At 36.8% G+C, this 20771-nt stretch overlaps 1 protein-coding gene across 6 annotated transcripts in view; it reads right to left on the bottom strand.

Moving 5' to 3' along the window:
• RAPGEF2 (Rap guanine nucleotide exchange factor 2) overlaps positions 1-20771 on the bottom strand; it is a 180990-nt gene that overhangs the window by 95387 nt on the left and 64832 nt on the right. For all 6 annotated transcript variants that reach the window (XM_084517690.1, XM_084517693.1, XM_084517695.1 and 3 more), the window contains exon 4: positions 10694-10777. In XM_084517690.1, coding sequence (XP_084373816.1) covers positions 10694-10777 — 84 coding nt within the window. The remainder of the gene's footprint in view (positions 1-10693; positions 10778-20771) is intronic.

Genomic DNA, 20771 nt, shown 5'->3' with positions numbered 1-20771 from the left:
GCTAATTAACATTCATGAAATTCATTAAAACAGAGAAGTATTTTTCCAGCCTCATACAAAGCCTTTAGATATTCTATACTACAAGAATAGATTTATTTTTTTCCTTACCTTGTAAAATATTTAGTAAGCCATTTATGTCTCCTTATAGATTTCACAATTAAGGTGCTAGAAACTGTCATCTTTAAAAAAAAATAAAAAATGAGCAACTTGACATGCCATTTGGTTCTTCAGTAGTAAAAATAAGACCTTACATAGTGACACTTTTCACCCTCACTTATATGCCTAATTCATTCAATACAATCAATTCATTCACATGGAGAGCTAAATTCATGACCTCAATAACTAGTTCCCATAAATCTTATTAGTACAATGCAGATGCATTCAAGATATCTTTGTAATAGGTGACCTATAACTTTAAATGAATAAACAAGCTAAAAAAATAAAACAAAAGTGACAATTTTGTTTTAGTTATTTAGATTACAATTTGAAAATAAGTTATTGCTCATTTAGCACTTTATATTATGTCTAGTGTGCCTGGATTTATTTTTGGCAGCATTTGAAACTTAGCATTACCTTGGAATGAAAACTCTCATGCATTTATAAAGTCTTCTATGGTACTAAATAACATTTTGTTAAAATCACTATTTGTAGAAGAATTACAGTAGAAGGATCATGCTAATAATGTAAATACTCCTATTGATTACTTTCAGCTTTCTGTTGCTTCAGTCCTGCAAGTATTTAAGTCACTACTTCATCTTATCAAGTTTATTCTCCTCCAACGACAAATATATAGAATTATAGATCACATATTCGAGCTCCAAATGAATCAAAGAAAAGGCTCTTACCCATACACACCCCAACAGCCACAGCCATCCCGTAACACAAACATGTTGGACTTCCATCAACAGTTTTCTTGGATATTTCATAAAATATACTTGGGTATATTTATCTATATATTATATCTGTGTATACATGAAAATATACACAAGTATATCTAAAAATATAACTAACTTGTGAGTCTTGCACTTGTAAGCACAACAGGAATTCCAAGGTACCCCTTGACTTTCCACAGAGTACACAACGTATAGTCTTCAATTCTGTAGGTGGTGTTTTTTTTTTTGTTTTTTTTTTTTTTAATATATAGCAACAGTTCAATAGTAATAAATTATGTCTAATTTCAGGATTTAAAAAAGACCTCTCTAGTTTGTGAATGTTGCTGTGAAAACTTCACTGTGCTGCTGAAGACAGTCTTTTTCCCACCATAGCATACCTAGGCCAGCATCATTGCCTTCCTGCTCTCCAGTACACTTAGCTCTCTCTCTCCAAGCAGTATCCTTCTCACTCTTTGGCATTTTTCATGTTATTTCTATACAGTTCACTTTGTCTTTCCTTTTGGGCAAGCAATGACCAGACAACTTCTCAGTTCATTATACTCTTTGATCTTGCCCAGAGACCCTGATAGCACATAAAAAACATCAGGTCTCTTTTACCCGCAAAATGCAGGTTTCTCAAGCAACTGAATGCTTTGATATTTTGAAGGTTTGTATTTCAACTCAATTTTTTGTAGTTATCATTAGGAAAGGATTGCAAAGTATGTCACCTCACCAGCTGCAATAGAAGTTATGAAAAAGCACGAGTTTTCTTCTGAAAGATCCAATTAGAAACATACACAGTAGCAAAAACCCAGGTATGGCAGTCTACATTTTAACACATTTTAGAGAACAGGCATCAACCAAAGTCCACCTAAATTTTTCTACAATATGTCTGTCTTCAAGAAAAACAAATTCTCAGTGGAATGAACATTTCCCCCATTTATCCTACAGAGCATTCTAAACGTTCCCAACAAAAAAAGCAAAAATCACATAATTTCCGCATAGTTTTCAAACAGTGAATAGCCAAAATTTTAACTGCAACTTTTCAACATTTAACAAATGGGATGTGTGTGTTGGTATCATTCACAAAGGAAATATATCTGTGATATCTGCTATCAGATATCTTCAGGATTCTCTCCTTTCCTATGCTTTCCTCCTGCCAAAAGACTATCTCCAGTCTGTTAAACACCTCTGTTTCTTTCATTTATTTTTTTCCTTAAAATCCATTCACTTACCAAATATACTTATACAGAAAAATTCTATTATCCATCTAGTCTTAGATCATTTTTCTTCATCTTTGACTACAACCCATACTGAACACTTAGACTGTGCTTATTCTATACAGACAGTCCAAAAATAACTTCTATTTGTTCACTGACAGGGGACTCACTATGTTTAAATTTACACTATTATATAATTTGCTTTTATGCTCCATGTTACAAATTCCTAAGCGTCTTATTACTAGCATTGATACATTTAACTTTTTAGTAATTTTACAGTTGAGGTCTCACCAAGGAAGACTGACATAATTGACATGAAAAAAAAAAAAAAGCACAATATAAGGAAAGTCTACTTTGATTTATTTTTTTTTAAATGCAGGAACAGTGGCAAGAAATGCCATCTTGACTTATCTTATGATTATAGTGTGTGAAGCAATGAAAAATTGGACCAGAACAAGGACTCTTGAATCTACAAGTTGTAGATCATCATCAGTTAATGGTCTCTTTCCGACAGAAGGTACTTGAAGTTGTTCTGATCATTCCACTAATGCATGCGAGCATCAGCAGATGATCCGGAACCTCTCAAGTCCATCATTCAGGTCTTTTGTATGGAAAGAGACATGTGGCTATAGGATATATACCCAGAAACTAGTAAAAAGCCAGCATCTGTCAGCTTGTGAGGGCTTCTGAAGTTTCCTTCTCTCCTAGCTCTACTTCCACCCATGAAAACCCACTGCACCTTAACAGGAATCAGAAGTAGTCAGGCTCCCTTAAAAGTTATTCAGGTCATTTGACTCTTTCTGCTTTTGTTACCTTCTCCTCTCCTTATTAGAAACTTGGAAGAAAGCCTGGTAGCACTAACCCCACTACACTGACTTTCTATTTTTATTTTCAAAGGATGCCAATGTAATAGATTAAGTCCCTTAACATTTTTATCAGTTGTGCGAGAACAGAACTCCAGTAGCATTGAAATAATTGTTTTGACAGGAACAAGACCAGACACCACCCAATCTCATCATTTTGGAACTGTCTCCTCTGCTATTTCCCAACACCTCAGATACCAGCAGCACACTTGGAAAGTGACCAATTTCAAGCCTCAATGAGCTCTAAATTATTCAGCAGAACAGGAGACGGGTGGGATAAAGCAAAACGTACGTAATACCAAACTCATTTAGCTGTAAAAAACATTAAGTATTCACAATTTTAAAATCTGCAAACAGGAAGGATAGTTTTAAATGACATTGCTGGTACAAGTAGCACATGCCCTGCATTACAACTTTGCTGAAGCAGCATATGACAGGAGAATATAAGACCCAGCGAAGTTCATGGCTCAGATAATTCAGATATGACCAGAGTTGACTGTAGCTTGGTCTAAAGGAGGAGGCCAGACTGAGACAGATTGACAGCCTCCCCAAATATCCTCCCCACTAGGTGGCCCTGAGGGAGCTGAGCTCAGGGACAGACCCTTGGCAGCTCCGGCCCCTCCAGCACCACAGGGTGAAGACAGCAATGCCACCCATTAGCGAGCTCCAGGCTTTACTGGCAACACGATACCAACTGGAGACAAACATCCAATGTAGATGGCCAGCCCAGGCACTCCCAATGAAGTGTTTCTTCTTGCACCCAAACTTCATTATTCTCCAGGACTTTGAGTCCCAAAGTAATTACAGTCACATGAGCTGTGATTTAATCCTGTGTTTTCAACAATAAACATCATCATCCAAAAGGACATACACAGACTTTTAGATTGATGCAGATGGTACAAAACAGTTGTCCATATAAAATCCATTGTGAGTAATTCACGGTAGATATACACTCATCCATAAATAGACATCTCCACTACGACTTCCAACTTTTCTTCAGCTTATGAGCTCAGTCTGCCCTGGATGAAACCATGAGATCAATCTCCTCCACATCCTAATTTCAGTTGATGGACTGAAATGCTGAACCTAGTCATTCAAACCAGGCAGAAAACACAGCACTGGCTGTCAGCCCACACCAATACCTTTCCCCCAGCCTTTCAGGTAAGTCATGAACATGGCTTCAGAGCAGCATTAGCTGGATACAGAAATAACAACGCAACAAGCAGGTTACAGGAAAATCTAGCAGCACAAACTAACAAAAATTATACTTTATATAAATCAAACTAAATCCAAATCACTCATTTTCAAGTAATTTCCTAAACAGATTCAAAAGCATAACCTGGACTACGATGTTTCGTTATAAAGTTCCAATGCATGCTCTTTGTGTTTTCACCATGATGCTGTAAAATGCTTAGCCATAAGCAAAACTCGGAAACAGGAAAAAGCTCAACAAGCTCCACACAGCTCTGTATCAATTCCCTGAGTAGGTTAGATTACTGAAACAGCAGTTGCCAAAAGTACAACTCCCTCAAATCTTTTTATTTCCTTCCTTCAAAAACTGTCTCCTTCTCAGGGCAAAATCATCTCTTCAGTTAAATGCAAAAAGTATCTTGGTTTAAGTATTTGTATACGCTGCTCACTGTCTTTCAGACAAATCACGAGTTTCATTCCAAGTTCTCATAAGCCGCAGCCAGCCGCAGAAATTATTAATAAACAACAACTTGCAAATTTGTTAGTACAAAGATATTAGTATAAAGATATTAGCATACACATACTACCAAAGTGTCAATCTTTATTATTTGGGCAAGAGTACTTTAATATTAAAGTTGCGCTCTTCCCAATTAACTTTTTCTTCCATTTGAAAGATGGTTACAAACAAAACAGAAGGCTAAAATGCTACCTTATCATTCTTGAAAGAATGACAAGAAAGTTATATTCTCTACCTAAGAAAGGAGAGATGCAGACAAAAAATACCAACATTTTTAGTTATTTTTTTGTAATGGAAAAAAGAAACATTTCCAGGTTCATGCCCTTTTGTTGTCAAGTAAGTTTTATAAATACTATAGCCTCCAATAGTTGTATTTCCACTGACTAATAAAGCTATTTAACAAGTCATGAAGCTCATATTTGATTTTTTGTTTTTTAAATAAACCTATCAAGTGCAATAAAGTTAAAACCATGTTTCACTACCACCAGCCTGAATTAGAAGAAACCTGAAGTAGAAGAGGTAAGCTAGCATGCATCACGAACCATTCATAACGTAAAGTGATAAGCACTTCTGCACAAATTGAATTTTCCTATTGCTTTAAACAGATTCGAAGCAAGTCCATAATTTCTTCTTCGGCTCTCCAGTAGAACTTGATACTATATTCCAGTTACAAGTTGTTTTACTATAGGAAAGACTAGAGGGCTAAATCATCCATATTCAAATAGATACATCCTTTTTAATTTTGGAGAGAGGAAAAAAAAAAAAAAAGTTTTCTCAACTTGAAAACTTAATATTTTAGTCAGAAGAAAAAGCTTAAATAATTGTTCATATGTAGGACTGGTAAGCTTGCAAAAAAGAGCACAGCTTCCTATTGCCTTATGTTAAAGGGTGAGAGAACGGGGTAGCTGTGGCAGTAAGGAAAGAAAAGAAGAAGCTGCAGCAACTGAAGAGTGGGGACTTCAGTCTCTGAAGACTTCTGGGAGAGAGGCATAAAAACCCAAGCACCAGAGCAAATTTCCCTGAGAAAAATCTGTCCAGCAATTCTGTGGGTTTTTTAGCTGCTAAGAGTCAGCTACGTCCTCCAGCTGTGGAGGCCATGCGGAAGCATGAGGCTAGTTTTGGGAAATCTAGGAAATACGTTTGTTCCAAACCAAAAAGATGAAGGACTGTGGTAAAAACTTCCACTAGAAGCAAAGTCCTGGAACAAAAACTACACAGGAAGTGTGAGCAGCTGAGCAAGTGTGATGAGAGCATGGAGCTGACCTAGAGATGCTGGAGGCAATTCCAAAGATATTTTGAGGGACTGTCACGTTACTGCTGACAGTGACCATGTGAAGACGCAGGAAAGCCAGGACAACCTTCAGAGAACTGTAATTTCTGCTCATTTATTTTTTGGACTTAATACATAAACCTTGTTCTACCATGTGAAATGCTTAAGGGCACAGAAGCTCAGAGAAAGTGGTGAGAGGAAAAAGTGCCAATTCATTCTAGTTTGGTGGTCATGGTGGGAGGGGGCAGTTAAGGAACGTTTAATTTAATTAATATTTGCTTGGTATGTTTAATTTAAAAAATTAATAAAAGTGGTATGAAAAATTGTAAAAGCAAAATATGCAAGGAATGTCTTCCTCACATGAAGCTGTCAGAATAAAATTCACTGTTGCAATGTACAGAAGTTAAATAGGAGAACAAGATTAAGCTTTACTTTATTTAACCACAAGTATGGCAGCTTAACTGTTAAGGTCAGAATTCTTTAGAACTCCGAATTGTATGTTTTCCCAAAATAAGACATTAACTGAATGAAATCCAGCCCTTATGAACACGATTTGCTAGCTTGGCATTGGAACAAATACAGCTAAAGCTATATTACAATAGGCAAATAAAGCGATTTACTTGGAACTATTTTCACGAAACAGACATTGTTTAGACGTGAAAATTCCCCAAACAAATTACTCAGTTCAGGACATCATGTATTCTATCTTGAACAACTTAAAAAGAAAGAAAAAAACACTCTAAATTAAAGACTTGTCAAAAAGCTAGTTGCAAGTAGTTTTATAAGTCACCCAGTAAATTATATAACTCCAGCAAAATTGGCAGCTGTGCTGCTCTTTTTAAACTGTTTCAACGAGCAGCTATTTGACTGCATAAAGTACATTACAGAGCTGGTTATTTTTGGAGTGCTGTATTATTCTTTGTGCTGTGAATGGGAAAGCAAAGGGACGGTCATTTCGTATGATTTTAGGCTGTTTGAATTTTCTTCTATTTATTTTTTTTTTTTAAGATACTCTTCTTCACAGCTGTAAGTTATCTGTTTGCAAGCCCTAGTCATCGCCTCCCTCTCCCCAAAGAATTCTGTGTGCTGTTTACAGTGGATTTGGAAACAACAACATGAAAAAAAAAATAAGGTCAACTGACACAAAATGCATGAAAAATACACAAAACAGTATTACCAGCGTTATCTACCAATGAGCCTCGGGATGCTATATCTGAAGCTAATGCAGCTATATTAGCTAACAGAGGCCCCAAATGTAAATAATGTGCTGAGCATGTGCAGTTCAATGCACTGAAGTACTTCAAAGTTTCAGCTATAGATCTGAAGACAGCACTTCATCCTCTTCCTTAAAGGCTGAAATGCCAACAGCCTTGAAGTTAACAGCAGGATGGGATTCAGCATAGGACTGAGAAAACACCTCTGTGATTTTAGGCTGATGTATTCGCTAGGGCTATCTGAATTACCCTAACCAGGCACTACTTTCACTCTGGCTCATACAGATACATGTTGAGAGTGAAATCCAACCAAACATGGCATGTTCTCTCAATACATTACTCATTGAAGATGGGGCAGGGGCCACTTTTTATTTATTTTAAATTTCACCAGCTACTGCCCACCCATCATTCAGCAAAGACTAAGCTTGACCAAACCATCAGAATGGGTCCTGCTGGTGTAGGGCTGCTGTACATCTTCAGGCTTCTGACCTCGGCACTCCCTGAGTAAGTTATTAGCAGCAAAGCTTTTTCTTCAGAAAACAGCCTCCTATCAAGGCTTAAATGCTTCTTCTGAGGAGGAAGGAAAGGTATCTGTGGCTGGTACTTAAGAGACGGGATTAAAGGATGCCAGCACAGCCTAAGATGGGCTATGGCAGGGGCAGGTAAGGGGGATACCTGCCGTCTGAACAAGCCCTTGGCACCCCACGAGGTCCTTCCTGGGCGGGCAGGACATGACCTGAGGAACGCAGGCAAAGGGATTTACTGCAGGAGTGCAGGGCAGGCTGCAGAGATGAGAGGATAGTTCTGAAGTAGGAAAAAATTATGGGTTTTGGATGGTAAGAGGCTTGGAGATGGGAGGGGCTGGGGGAGAGGGTGTACCAATTAAACTGATATCTTGGAAAAGTAGTTTAAGGAACAAGAGTTTTCTGAGTCACTCGGATTTAGTGGAGAAGAAAATGCTTTCTGCTCCTACACAGCCTCTCCTCAGCTCCATCCTCCTCTCTTACTCACAGCTGCACATGTTGCAAAATTATTTCCTAGCAGCTTTCTCAGCTGACAAAGATGAAAGATGAAAAAAATGTTAAGTCTAAATAAGAATTTACAGTAAGCTTATTCAAGTGACATTGCTTTGGCCAAACAACACAATATTTATGTCCCTTCCTATTACCTGAGGTCAATAACTCATGAGAATTTGATGCATTTAGCAGAATGCAGCAAATTCATGGGTTTGTTTTTTGTTATTGTAGGGTTTTTGCTTTGTTTTGAAAGAGCAGAAAAACACATCAAGACTCCCAAATGACACAATAATCAAAAAGGCTCTTCAGTTATTCCTGTGTATGTGTAGAAGGTCAGTTTAAGTAAACTGTTATCCAGGAACTGCCTTTTGCCTACTTTTGACCCTACTCTTTAGATTTCAAAGTATTTCCCTACTAGTTCTTTCTCATCAGCAACCTTTTGAGAAGGTCTCACCCCCTTTTTACTACAGCACCATAAAAACTTGATGTTAGCGCCTTCCGCTGTGTACAAACCCCTTTAGGTTATCTCATACATCATTGTTAATCTGTCTTCTGTACCCAATCCCAATAACTGAGCAGCTTACTATTTCCTTAAGAGCAATTCACTACACACGTAAGTAAAGCTGAACAGTTGTTTTCTTCTCAAGCCTTTGCTTTAGAAACTAAAAATCATTTATGACCCACCAATATTCCAAGTCAGAAATTTAACCTGATTTAAGCCCTCTCTCACTTTCCCCAATTTTCTTCTTCATGGATAGGTCCAAGGCCCAGATACTGCAGCTTACCCATTCGCAATGTAAAAAATCCTGACAAGCTTTGTACTGAATTTAAATAAGGCCCTCATCTATCCTCTTAATAACCATAACCTCTCTGCCGAGTGAATCCTCTTACTAGAATGACTGTTTTTGCTCTCCAGTCATACTTTATCTCACATCATTAAATTCAAGATCCTTAATTTTCCTTTCATGGACTTGTTATGCTATCTTTGTTAATTAACAAATCATCTCTCTTGGATTTGCTTCCCAAGATACCGGCTTTGGCAGCTACTTGACTCCATCCACAATTATAGAACTCTGTAAAGCCACATTCTATACTTGAAATTCACCAATATGAAATCTCTGATTTAGACTGAGACACTGTCCCAGATAACGTTTCTCCATTTGTCCAGGCAAACAATCCTTGAATGCTTTTCTTAGACAGGATCTGCACTTTTCTGTTCATTCTCCCAGGAAGAATCACAAGCTCATTGTTTATCTTATAAAATTTCACCTCTTATCGAATGTCAAAAAATGCCTGAAGCACAACTACTGCTGCATTTCAAAGGAACAGAGGATTCCTGTGACAGACTATATGCAACCACCCTAAATTAATTCAGATATCATGTATCCCTTCTCCTGGCATCTAAAGGTAGCACTTTCTGCCAGCTTTTTTTTTTTTCCTTTAGAGATGACATATGGGACAATTTTCTTCCATCTGCCAACAGCAGGGATCCTATAATCTGTTGTTGTGCTATTTTTTACAATAACCAATTTTGCACCTTTAGCATATACTGTGCTGTTTGATGGCACATCAAATATGCCTTTTTATCTGCAATGCCTGTCCTCTTAAATATGCAAGATATTTGCTTACACCAAAAACATACCAATCATCGTCAAATGGAAGTCCCAAGACCAGTGTCCTTCTCCCAGTGAGAGGCAGATTTGAATATTTAATTGTTCGTATACCAACCAATGATAGCTTTCAATTGGCTTCCCACTGTTTAAAAGCTGTAAGGAAGTTTCCAGGGGTCATTTGCTCATTCTGCCTTTCACAAATTTTACTACGTGTTATTTACTTTAAAGGAACCTTTTATACTAGTTTGAATGAATATGCACATAACCAGCATTTTGAAGTGATTCTGTTCTGCTTCCACTAAAATCTTTGTAGTTTTTCTGCATTTTTTCCATAGCTCATAATATTTTATTTTTTTTTTTACAGAAGTGATATAGGTTTTGACAGTCTCACACTTAAACTTTTCTTTTTCCCCACATAAAATATCACTTTTTATTGCAAATTCATTTACACAAAGCATAACATTAAAGAAAAGTAGCAAAACTGGCAGTAACATGATCTAAGCATATGTTAAAACATGCACGAAGTCTTGTGCAAAGTAAAGCCTCAGAAAAGCAACATAAATCATAGGATGCACTACAGCTTCACATTTGATTACTCACAGGAACAGTCTACCCAGTACTTCATTCTGTTTTGGGGGTTTAGGGATAAAGTGTTTTTTGTTGTTCTTGTATTGGTTTTGTGTTTATTTTTTACATTAGCAGTCTTTGATGATGCTTTGGGTGTTTGTACAGTGTAGAAAATGATGGGCTTTCAACTCTAGCTGCAGACATAAAACTACTACAAGCCAGTAAAGGTAGGAAAAGCACGTGTATACTTCTGCACTTCTATTAAGCATAAAGGTTGCCTTTTAATTCTACAAATTCTCTACATCTAACACGAGTTTTGTTTAAATGCAGATTATTCATAGCTGACATACCTGCTCCTTGGAAGAAACATGGATTCTTTAATGAAGACTGAACCAGACAGCAGGATATACCAACAGGTACCAATATCATCAGGGCTGCAATAAAGAAAATGACAGAATAAGACACTTGATTTAAGCAACTGATAGCACTACCAAATTGCCAGTAGAAAGAACATCACAAGGAGCCAAAAATGCTCAAAATTCCAAAAGAAGATCTTAGTTCAATCATTTACAGAACAATTTCATCAAAGTAGTCAATTTCTACCTGCAAACATATACGTTATTAGAATGTCTCATCCCACATATTTCACTTTTTAAAATGTGTATCTATCCATTTGGTAACAGCATAAAAATCCAGTGAAACCTAATTGAAAGCTAACAAAAGGAAATCAAGCTATAGTAAATACATGACACTGTATTCTGTTGAATCCATTACTTTCCTCTTACATCTTTCACTCTATAAATAAGGCCTCCTTTCACAGTTCTAGAAATCTTCCCTCCTTTTCTCAAGAAATCTGCCCCTCAGCATCATTCTGCCTTTCCACACAGTAAGAGAGTTCTGGAAACATTTGCAGAGGTAAACCTATGTAAGATTTGTAGTCAACCTTATCTACTGCTACTCCTTACTGGCCAATTTGTGCTTCTTTGCAGCCCAAGAATAAATTGCTAATAAAAGTTTGTCCCTCCTCTCACCAACAAGGGACACAAATGAAGATGTTGTCATGCAGTCCCAGTTCATTCTATCGTAGATTGAGAACTTGCTACTTGAGTAATACTTTTTTTTTTTTTCTTATAGGTTTAAATTCTTGGATAAGTTCAGGTAATGTTTAGTTAGGAAAACAAAGTAGTTCCTTAAGGTTACTAGAAATAGCTGCAGTAGAAATCTTGTGCCATTTCAACAGCCTGTACTCAGAATGCCTGTACTTTACTTTGTTTTTTGCCACTCCCACTGCTTCTTCCAAAGCAGCTCAGTAATGGCATACTTGAATCCCATTAGTAACTGTGTTAGTGTTCTTAGCCGAAAACTATGTCCCCAGTGACACTCTAAGAGATGCAGATTACTTAATCTGTAGCACCTTCATTTTTTAAAATTACATGTCTCAAGTCTTCAGCAACAATTAGTTCTAACTTCAAGCAAGAACAGCCCACATCCTTTAATGACGATGACAGCATAGTATTAAAACCCAACCTCAAATGTAAGTTGGCTATGTGCAGTTAGCAGCATGTTTTTTTATGTGATGAAACAAGATTTTAAAAGCACCTGCATTGGCAGGGTCGAAAGAGAAAGGGAGCTGGCTTAAAACAGCTAAGAGCAAAATGGCAAACTCCAAAATTCAGAAAGTTACTCTATTCCCATTTTACACTGTGCAATACAACCATGAGTTAAGGGACAAACAGCAGAAACACGGAGAATTAACAGAGGAAAATGAGGACATCATTTATGTCCAAAAACCCTTCAATTAACAAAGATAATGCAGCCAATATTTCTTTTTCTATCAGCCTATGACCAAGCTGGCAAAACAAGTCTGGCATTTAGGACTGTGTGGTGCAGCAGTTTGTACCATATCAATGCATTTGCTCTAAAAAGAAGCAAGCAGAGTAAATACAAGCACAACAATAAATTTTAAAAGCACTTCAGACAGTGTATCACTCTTACTACTAATTTAATAACATTAATGAACTCAGGTTCAGCAACCAAGTCTTCAAAGTTTTTGTTTTTACTGATCAAGAAGTTTACATCAGTAGCTTCTGGCAAGTGAAACTACACCAGTGTTCCTCTACAGACCTTGTGCATGCACATGCCCCACCCATACTTCCCTAGAAATGCAACCATACGTTCCACCCTGGGTTTGTCCACAGGAAAGCTTCAGCAAAAAGTTGCAGGGCTTTTTACTTGTTTGATACACAAGTTTATCAAATGGTAAGTCTGTAAGCAGTTCTACAGGCCAGTCAAAAATAAATTGGCAAAACACCTCAGCTGAGAGCAAGTACCATAGCAAGTCATAGAAGATAGCCTCTGATGTACCTTGTTCACAGATGACTTCACACCTCACAGTCAAGAAGCTAATTTAAAAAGAAAAATAGGCACAAAAGCTCTCTGGGAGGCAATGTGTTTTGTTGCTGAATTTACACAAAAGCTTACTGCATAAAAAGATGCAGTACCTAGACTGAAAACACCTGCACTTGACAAGGGCAGAAACTCATCTAGGTTAAAGAGAGGGAAAGTCTTCTCTAGGGAGTGAACACTTAGTATCTTCAAAATGAAGACTTCAGGAAATACTACTGTATACTGATGCACAATAGGAAATTAAGCACTCGCATGCCATCACAGTTAAGACAACAAACAGTTTTGATTTCCATAATTGAAGTGTTTCAGCCTGACTTTTTAGAAACGTGCTTCTCGTGCTTGTTTCTCATATGGATCTATACTGACCTCAAACTTGTTACTCCAGAAAAAAATCAACATTGCACATAGATACAGAGAGGCAGATTAATGCAGAGAAAAGCAGCACTTCAAAAGACAACAGAGCTCTTAAAAGCATAAACAAACACCTCAGTAAAATCACACATCTATATGCACACTTCCTACTCCCCCCCCCCAAAACAAAAAAACAAAAACAACACATCCTAAGCTGACACGTGTATAACCAGCACTGCTGCTGAACTGCACATCTGCTGGGTTGTTTCGTTGTTTGTTTTTTAATGGATGCCATTCTAAATACTAATAATCTACACCAATCAGCATACTTGAAAGTTTCTAAGATAGTCATTTTCAGCAAAGGCTGCTAGACTGATTTGTTAAACTGATTTCCCAAGTTCCTGGGAAGTAACTCCATTAGGATTTCAATGATAATTTTTCCACACATATTACAGTGCATTATATTATCACTTAAGTTGGTGGAAGTGTTTTGTGGGTTGTTTTTTTGTTTGTTTGTTTTGTTTTGTTTTTCCTCCTTTTCCTAAAAATTATTTGACTAAGTATAAATGTGTAGTCTGACAAAAAAATAAAAAATAAACTCAGCTGGGGTCAGAGACTTTATGACACTAAGGCAAAAAAATCTAGAAGATTTGTTTATACTTTTACAGAATGCCATTTCCAAGAATTGAAACAAGATTAAAAGATGCCTTTAAACCAACAGTCAAATATTTCAAATTGTGCAAAATCTTGTAATACACAAGCTTTTCTTTTTCCTTCAAAGGCCAATGATCGATTTAAATCCCTCTGCCAAACTATCTATTCATAAGGGGCTTTAGCTACCTTTTCTCATTGGGCATCTTTAACCCCAAAGAGAAAGACAGACACTGGTTTTCACAAGCATCAGTCAATATGTTCAATATCCAAATCCATCCTTATGCTTCTTTTGAGTTTAACTTCCAGTTATTTAACAAATAGCTATAATGAGTATACATTTAACTGCAGTAGTTTAAGTTTTTCTTACTGAACAGAGCATGACTTTTCACTCAGTTAAATCATTCAACTTTTTTTTTTTTTTGAGACAATTCATGGGTCTATCCATTGCACTTTCCCTGAAAAAAAAGGAGAAAAAAAAAATTTTGTTTTTTGAATTTTTTTTTTTGTTTATCCGTCACTAGCACCATACTTTGTCCACTTTACATATAATCAAAAAAACATACATTCATTTGACAGCTGAGAGTGATACTACTATCTCCTCAAGTCTGATTTTGGTTACCTGATTGTTTTTGCTTTCCTTTTGCTTTATGTGCACTTTGATAGCCACTTTTATACTCATATTTGTGAATCTCCAAGCTCTCCTAAGGTACCTGCATCATGTTATGAAAAACATAAAAAACCCTCTGTATTAAACTCTTTAATTATCTGAACAAACATGTATACACATCTTTAATATTGGTGCACCATAATTGTGGAAACTTACTACAGAAGATAAATGCATTCAAGATACCTTCCTCAAAAGATACTGTGTGTTCTTATAAGCTTTCAGTTCCAGCCAACAAAACATCATAAATATCTCCAAGACAGTCTTCAAGAGCAAGAACACTGATGTATTTTCATTCTCTTCATCCTTACAGTTACTTGTGTCTTAATATAGTCTTGAACAAAACATTTCTTAAGAAAACACACATGCTGAAAACACTCTCTTTTCCCCAGAACACACATTCACCTCCAAATTAAGGCACAGACAAATTTGAGACTGATATACTCCTTTTATATGAAAATATATTTAACTCCTGTGCCCCTCGACACTTGCTGCACTTCACTTGTTTTGAATTAAACCTTAACAAAGCTATTTTGGCAGCCAGCTGTTTTGCTAGAAAGTGGTGTTACACAAACCACATACAATCTTTTCATTTTAAGGATCCTGTGCTTTTCACTACACTATTCAAACATGAAGTGGCTTTCCATTGAGTTTCCACATTTTCTGTGCTGTGCTTGACACATTGTTCAGCAATAACGCATCCTACATTCCTCAGGACTTCTCTGCCTACAAGGAACTACACAAGAAACTGCAGAGGAGCTACAGTATTGATCTACAAAAGCTCTTTTTCAAGCCACAGGAGGACTCATGCAGATGTCATTTTAGCCTTTAAATGAGTGTTCTGCATCTGCTTTCTCTGAGATCACATTTTACATTTTGTTTTAAAACAAAATAATAATTATTATAGAGAAGAAACCTAAGCCTAATTACTGAGTTTTCTTTAACTGCTAGAATACTGCCTACCACTGACAGTGCACAGAGAAACTGTTTGTCTTCATGAAGATGGCATCAAAGTGTTGGCAACAAACTATGGTTAAAAGGATTTTGTAGAAAGGACATCTCTGACTGGGTTTGCAAGACTGTGTTTAACTGCACTTAGGCACTTCATCCAGCATTGGCCAAAGCAGATCTTTTCAACGTTGAGTTTTCTAAGGGTGCCAGTGCTGGCTAACACAACTACCTTTGATGACACAGCAGCAGTCTGGCACTATAAGACTAGAAGTGCAGTGCAGCCTGAAAACAAAGCCCTCACAGCCTGAAAACAAAGCCCTCACAACCTGGACAGGCAGCACTTCCACGTAGCTTTGAGTTCCTCCCTTCCTTCCTGCTAGTGAGCAGAAACACCTGAAATCAGGACAGTTATTGGCACATACTGTACATTTCCCAGCAGGTATTCACTGATCTTCTTTGCAGGCCAGAAGTGGCTTCACTTCTTGGCCTTAGAACAATGGCATAAATTGCTTCAAATATGTACAACCGTGGGGGTTTCTTTCTTTTGGTGCATGCGTGTGTGTGTGGTTTCTCTTGTTTTGCCTTCCAGCTTACCTACTGTTCTGGGTATTTATCTGGATGAAACTGAGAACTGTTCAAGTTACAGTACTTACCAAACGGAGTACAGCTATCCTCCTCCCCAAGTTACAGAAAACACGATTTGTTACTAAGAAAGATGTCACAGGCAATTTATCCTGCTGAGAATCAGCAGGATACTATATCAACCCAAAAGTCAAATCTTAAGAGGCAGTTGGAGAAAATTAACACACGTAGTCATTCTGTCCTACCTATGTTAAAGCCAACAAGAACACAATTAAACCTTGGGGATTCCCATCCGAGCTTTACAGAACCAGCAGGGCTATAAGCAGGATACCAGTCACACTACAATTACACTTGTGTTACCACACTAGGATTACATTACTGCTCATGGGCCTACATCCTTTAAGAGCACTCAGCTGCAGTGCAGAGGAAAATCTGAAACTCAAGAACAAGAAGTGGTCTTTAGCAGAAGACAGGGTTTTTATTCCATGAAGACAACAAAAGGACTCAGGTACCACAATTTAATGGTCTTTTAACCTGAAAGTGGTGCAAAACAAAGCCAATACCAGAATAGTTACCACTATGCAGACTTTCTTTTTTCATAATCTACGTTTAAATCAGCTGTATAAAACCCAAATAAAGCTACTTTAAACCTTGACCCTAATATTACAGCGCTTGAGGGCAGGAGATTTCCTGGAGAATCTATATTTAATTTTCCGGAATGAAGAAGAGCATGACTTACGTGAATTCAGGAACTAGAAAAGGAAATCCAGACACTGGATTGTAATATCTTTCCCTTAAATTTTCCTCCCTAGCTTCCTTGACGTAGTCCTTTTTACGCAACTACAACCTGCAGCCAGACAACGTACTTCTCAACTTCAAAACTGACAGGAAAAAAAGCCGAAGACAGAACTTTGCAAAGTAAATTCATAGTTGTCACTCAAACCATCCAGTTTGGAAACTTCATGTTTCCAAAACATTAAAAAAATGCACAAAAAGTAACTTGTTTCAATACACATTCCCCACACATACCAATTCTGAAGGGCATTATTATACAGTAGCGGAGTTTTTCCAATATTAGCTTTTGGATTTCCTGATCAAATAAGGTAGTGAAAAAACTTCCAAAATGCTCAGAAACAATGAAGATTTGACTCAACCTATTGAAAGACCCAGTAAATCCCAATCTCCACGCTGTCTGTAGTAAAACCTCTCCTATCCTACACCTAACAAATCCTGATGCATGACTTTTCTTTAAGTCTTTAGCAATAGCTACAAATTAGGGCCATTGCAATACCTTTAATTCTCTCATCTCAAGTTGGGGTGTTGCACTCCAAAACCTCTGGAACAATGAATCATGCTCAGCACATGACTACTTGAGTGTGTGTGGTTTCACTGGGACAATGAATGTCACACACACGTACTAGGGTGAGAACTTGCAGTTCTTTGTGATGGTTGCTGTCAAACATGCTTTATTTCTGTCAAATGAGACTTCACTTCAGTGGCAATGTTCAGCATCTGGACTTGAAAGCATATGCTAAACATAAGTCTTTGCTGCCTCGACCACTTTCTCATCATATTTCTCAGTTGACACATTTAAAACAGCAAAGAAGTTAAAGAGTACACAGGACTCAATGGAAGCAAGCACGGAAACTGATTGCATGTAACTACTGCTGAGCTCTGACAACAGAAGTGTCATTCTCCCTTCAACATTGGGTATTCAATCCAGTGCTCAGCAACACCACTGCATCAAATATCAACACCCAACAAAGTTACTTTCCAATTCAGAGGTACAATCTGTATTTTCCAAGCTACTTCACAGAAAACATCAAGAAATTGGCAAGAACATTTTCTTGGTTGTGGAAGACCTACTTTGTTGGTTTTTTGTTTGTTTGTTTTTTGTTTGTTTTGTTTTGCTTTTTGTTTTTGTGGGTTTTTTTTGTGTGTGTTTTTTTTTTTTTTTTTGGTGGATCATTAAATTTTCAACTACTAAACGATTCAAAATTTGTTTAAACTGTATATAGTACTGCTCTTACAGCTACAACTTTTGTAGTTATTTTGATGAAAGAAATTATATCTCAAACCAAGATGTACCTAGCAGATTACACTTCTATGAACTCGTACTCAATATGAGTTGAATACATTTCAGAGCACAAACACAGAATAATTCAGAACAGACACTGTTCATACTCCCAGGTCTCCACTTGAGGAACAAAGGAAATTTGACATGTCAGAACTGGGACCTCCTTCAGGCATTTAATGCTACACAAGAAGAAATTAGAAGGAACATTGCTCTGCAGGCTTATGTTCCATAGGATATTGTTTCAGCAGATTAATCTGTCTGTTTCTCTTTGCTCATTTGAACTATCCTCTGTATGCTGAGAGCTATACATAGTGGAGCATTTGTTTAATTGAATAACCATTGCCACAATTAGACTTTCAGCCCTGAAGTGGCTTGGTATGTCAAACGTCTTCCAGTTAAACAGTTCTCTCAGGTAGACATCTCTTTGCCCAAAAAGCCTACCCACTAGCACTCCTTCATTGCAATACTCAGAATAATCAAAAAATCATTTACTCATTGTCAGAATTGTCTGTAATCTTAGTTAGTTAGTTATGCAGATATCTGGTATCTGCAACAGCATTTTAAATATGCTTCGTGACATTAAGAAGTATATCCCAAACACAGAAATAAAACGTTGGATACTGAATGTCTGCGACATAAAATTTCCATATTTTTTTTAAATGAACACATTCAAGCTATGTTTATTCTTATCTTTAAATAAAAGAAAGTCAAACTATATCCAGTGATAAAACTTAACTCAAATTAGAGCTTCTAATTTTCATTAAATGCGTATCTTAGCACGGACATTTCAACTTATGCCTGTGGTTATATTTTATTAATGGACATCTGATGAAAACTGGTGTCTTATCTCCTGGTAGCAAGACCGGGAAACAAAGAATAAATGAAGCATTCAGTCCCAGAAACAATTCTTCAGTGTATATGAAAGCATATCATGAGGAGCATGGTTTTCTTCAGAGTATTTCATTTATTTGTAATCTCTCCATTTTAAAATAGAATGTCAGTAAAAGAAAACAAAATTCAATCAAATTGATTATTGCAGTTTCGTTAGCAAGTATCAGTCTGTTAGACTTAGCTGATTAAATAGATGATTATTAAATACATAATGCAACTTTGTATGTTTAAATATATTTAATCTAGCTGGTATATTGTCATTGAAATTTTGATGTCAAACTTGGACCGTGAATTACTGCTCCTTGATGTCAGAGAAGAGAAATTCAGTACAAAAAAAATATAGTCTCCTAAATCATAAGGAAAAGGATGACAGTTGTAGTAAAAATAGTATGATCTTGCAACCAAAATATTCTGTGGTCATTATAGTCAGACAACTCTGCTATTAAATTTTATTCCATTACAATATTTCTCCAAAAATCAAGGCTTTTATTCTCAAAATTACAGCAGTGATAAAAACTTGATAGCCTTTAGTAAAACATGAGGAAGCTGCAAATTAAAATCCCTTCAAAAACTTCATTTTAGTCTTAAAGTCTCAAAATCAGGTCAAACAATAACACAAATTTTGAACTGACTATGCAAAGCCAACAGACTGTAACATCGATCACTGACACTATTAAGAAGCCTTGATTCCTGTGTCTGCTTACAGAGACCTAACTGCCAAGTCCTTGAATTTATTTGTTTTAATGATATACATTGCCTAAGAAATTCCTCATTGAAAACGTATCCACAAGAAGATGTATAAATTCAGGATGCTGATTTACTGCAGTGCAGAACTGGCAGTATCCCAACGCTACTTGGGCAACCGCCCAACTATAAGCAGATATAATGCACCTTTAGGAATACTTTAGGGGGTAGGGGGAAAAATAAAAGAAAAAATAGACCAGTCATGCTGTGGCAATTCTTTGCATTATTAAACTACTGTATGACTTCCACAGAAATCTACGGACGCATAAGCAGAATTAATACTTATTGCCTGATGATGTCTACCTGAAAATTAGGATGCCGATACAGAGAGATTCCTCAAACAGATGTATTCTGAGTTTACTGTTCGTTCAAAGCATTTTAAATCATTTTCAAAATGCCTCATATTCCTAAGAGGATCAAGGAAGATACCTTTTGTAGGGATTTTCTGAAGTCAATAACATTCATGAAAAAAAAAAAAAAAAAAAAAAAAAAAAAGCAGTAACTGCAGAAATGTGACCTAGAGTCTCTAAAACAAGGTACTTCCTGGTCAAAATCAAAAAGTCTGGTTACATGCAAAGCATTAAGCATACAAGAGAGTAAATACTACTGATCACCAAGAATATCACTAATTGAAATGTTAGCTTGATCCTTACACACTCCTCAGTTATTTCTGTAACATTGTAGGCTTTAAGCTTAATATTTAAAAAACATAACTGTATATATAGAGGTCATATCTATACAGAATAACTTGTCTTTAAGAGATCACCATTGTAAGTCTTTGTAAACATGTTCAGAACATACAAGCACACCTCCCTAACACAAGTGTCAGAAAACAATTTCAGTGAGGTGGGCTCTGCAGAGCTGTTCTGCTTCAAGAACCCGCAGCAATAGCTAACCAGCAACCTTTTAGCTCATCTTTCTTATGCTTCATTGCACAGTTAAGTAAGTCTATGCATAACTGGCGAGCCACTTTGTGGGGTTTTTTGGTTGGTTGTTTTTTTTGCTGCTTCTATCCTTTTGAAAGTCTTCAGGCAATATTCAAGTGCGAGTGTTCCACAAACTTGCTCAACATCACTCTTATTGTAGGGCTTCAAAAATCAACTCTCAG

This window comes from Aythya ferina (assembly GCF_964211825.1).
Source record: "Aythya ferina genome assembly, chromosome: 4".
Taxonomy (NCBI): Eukaryota; Metazoa; Chordata; class Aves; order Anseriformes; family Anatidae; genus Aythya; species Aythya ferina.
Note: the sequence above shows the minus strand (reverse complement) of the source record. Positions and strands in the feature narration are given on the sequence as shown.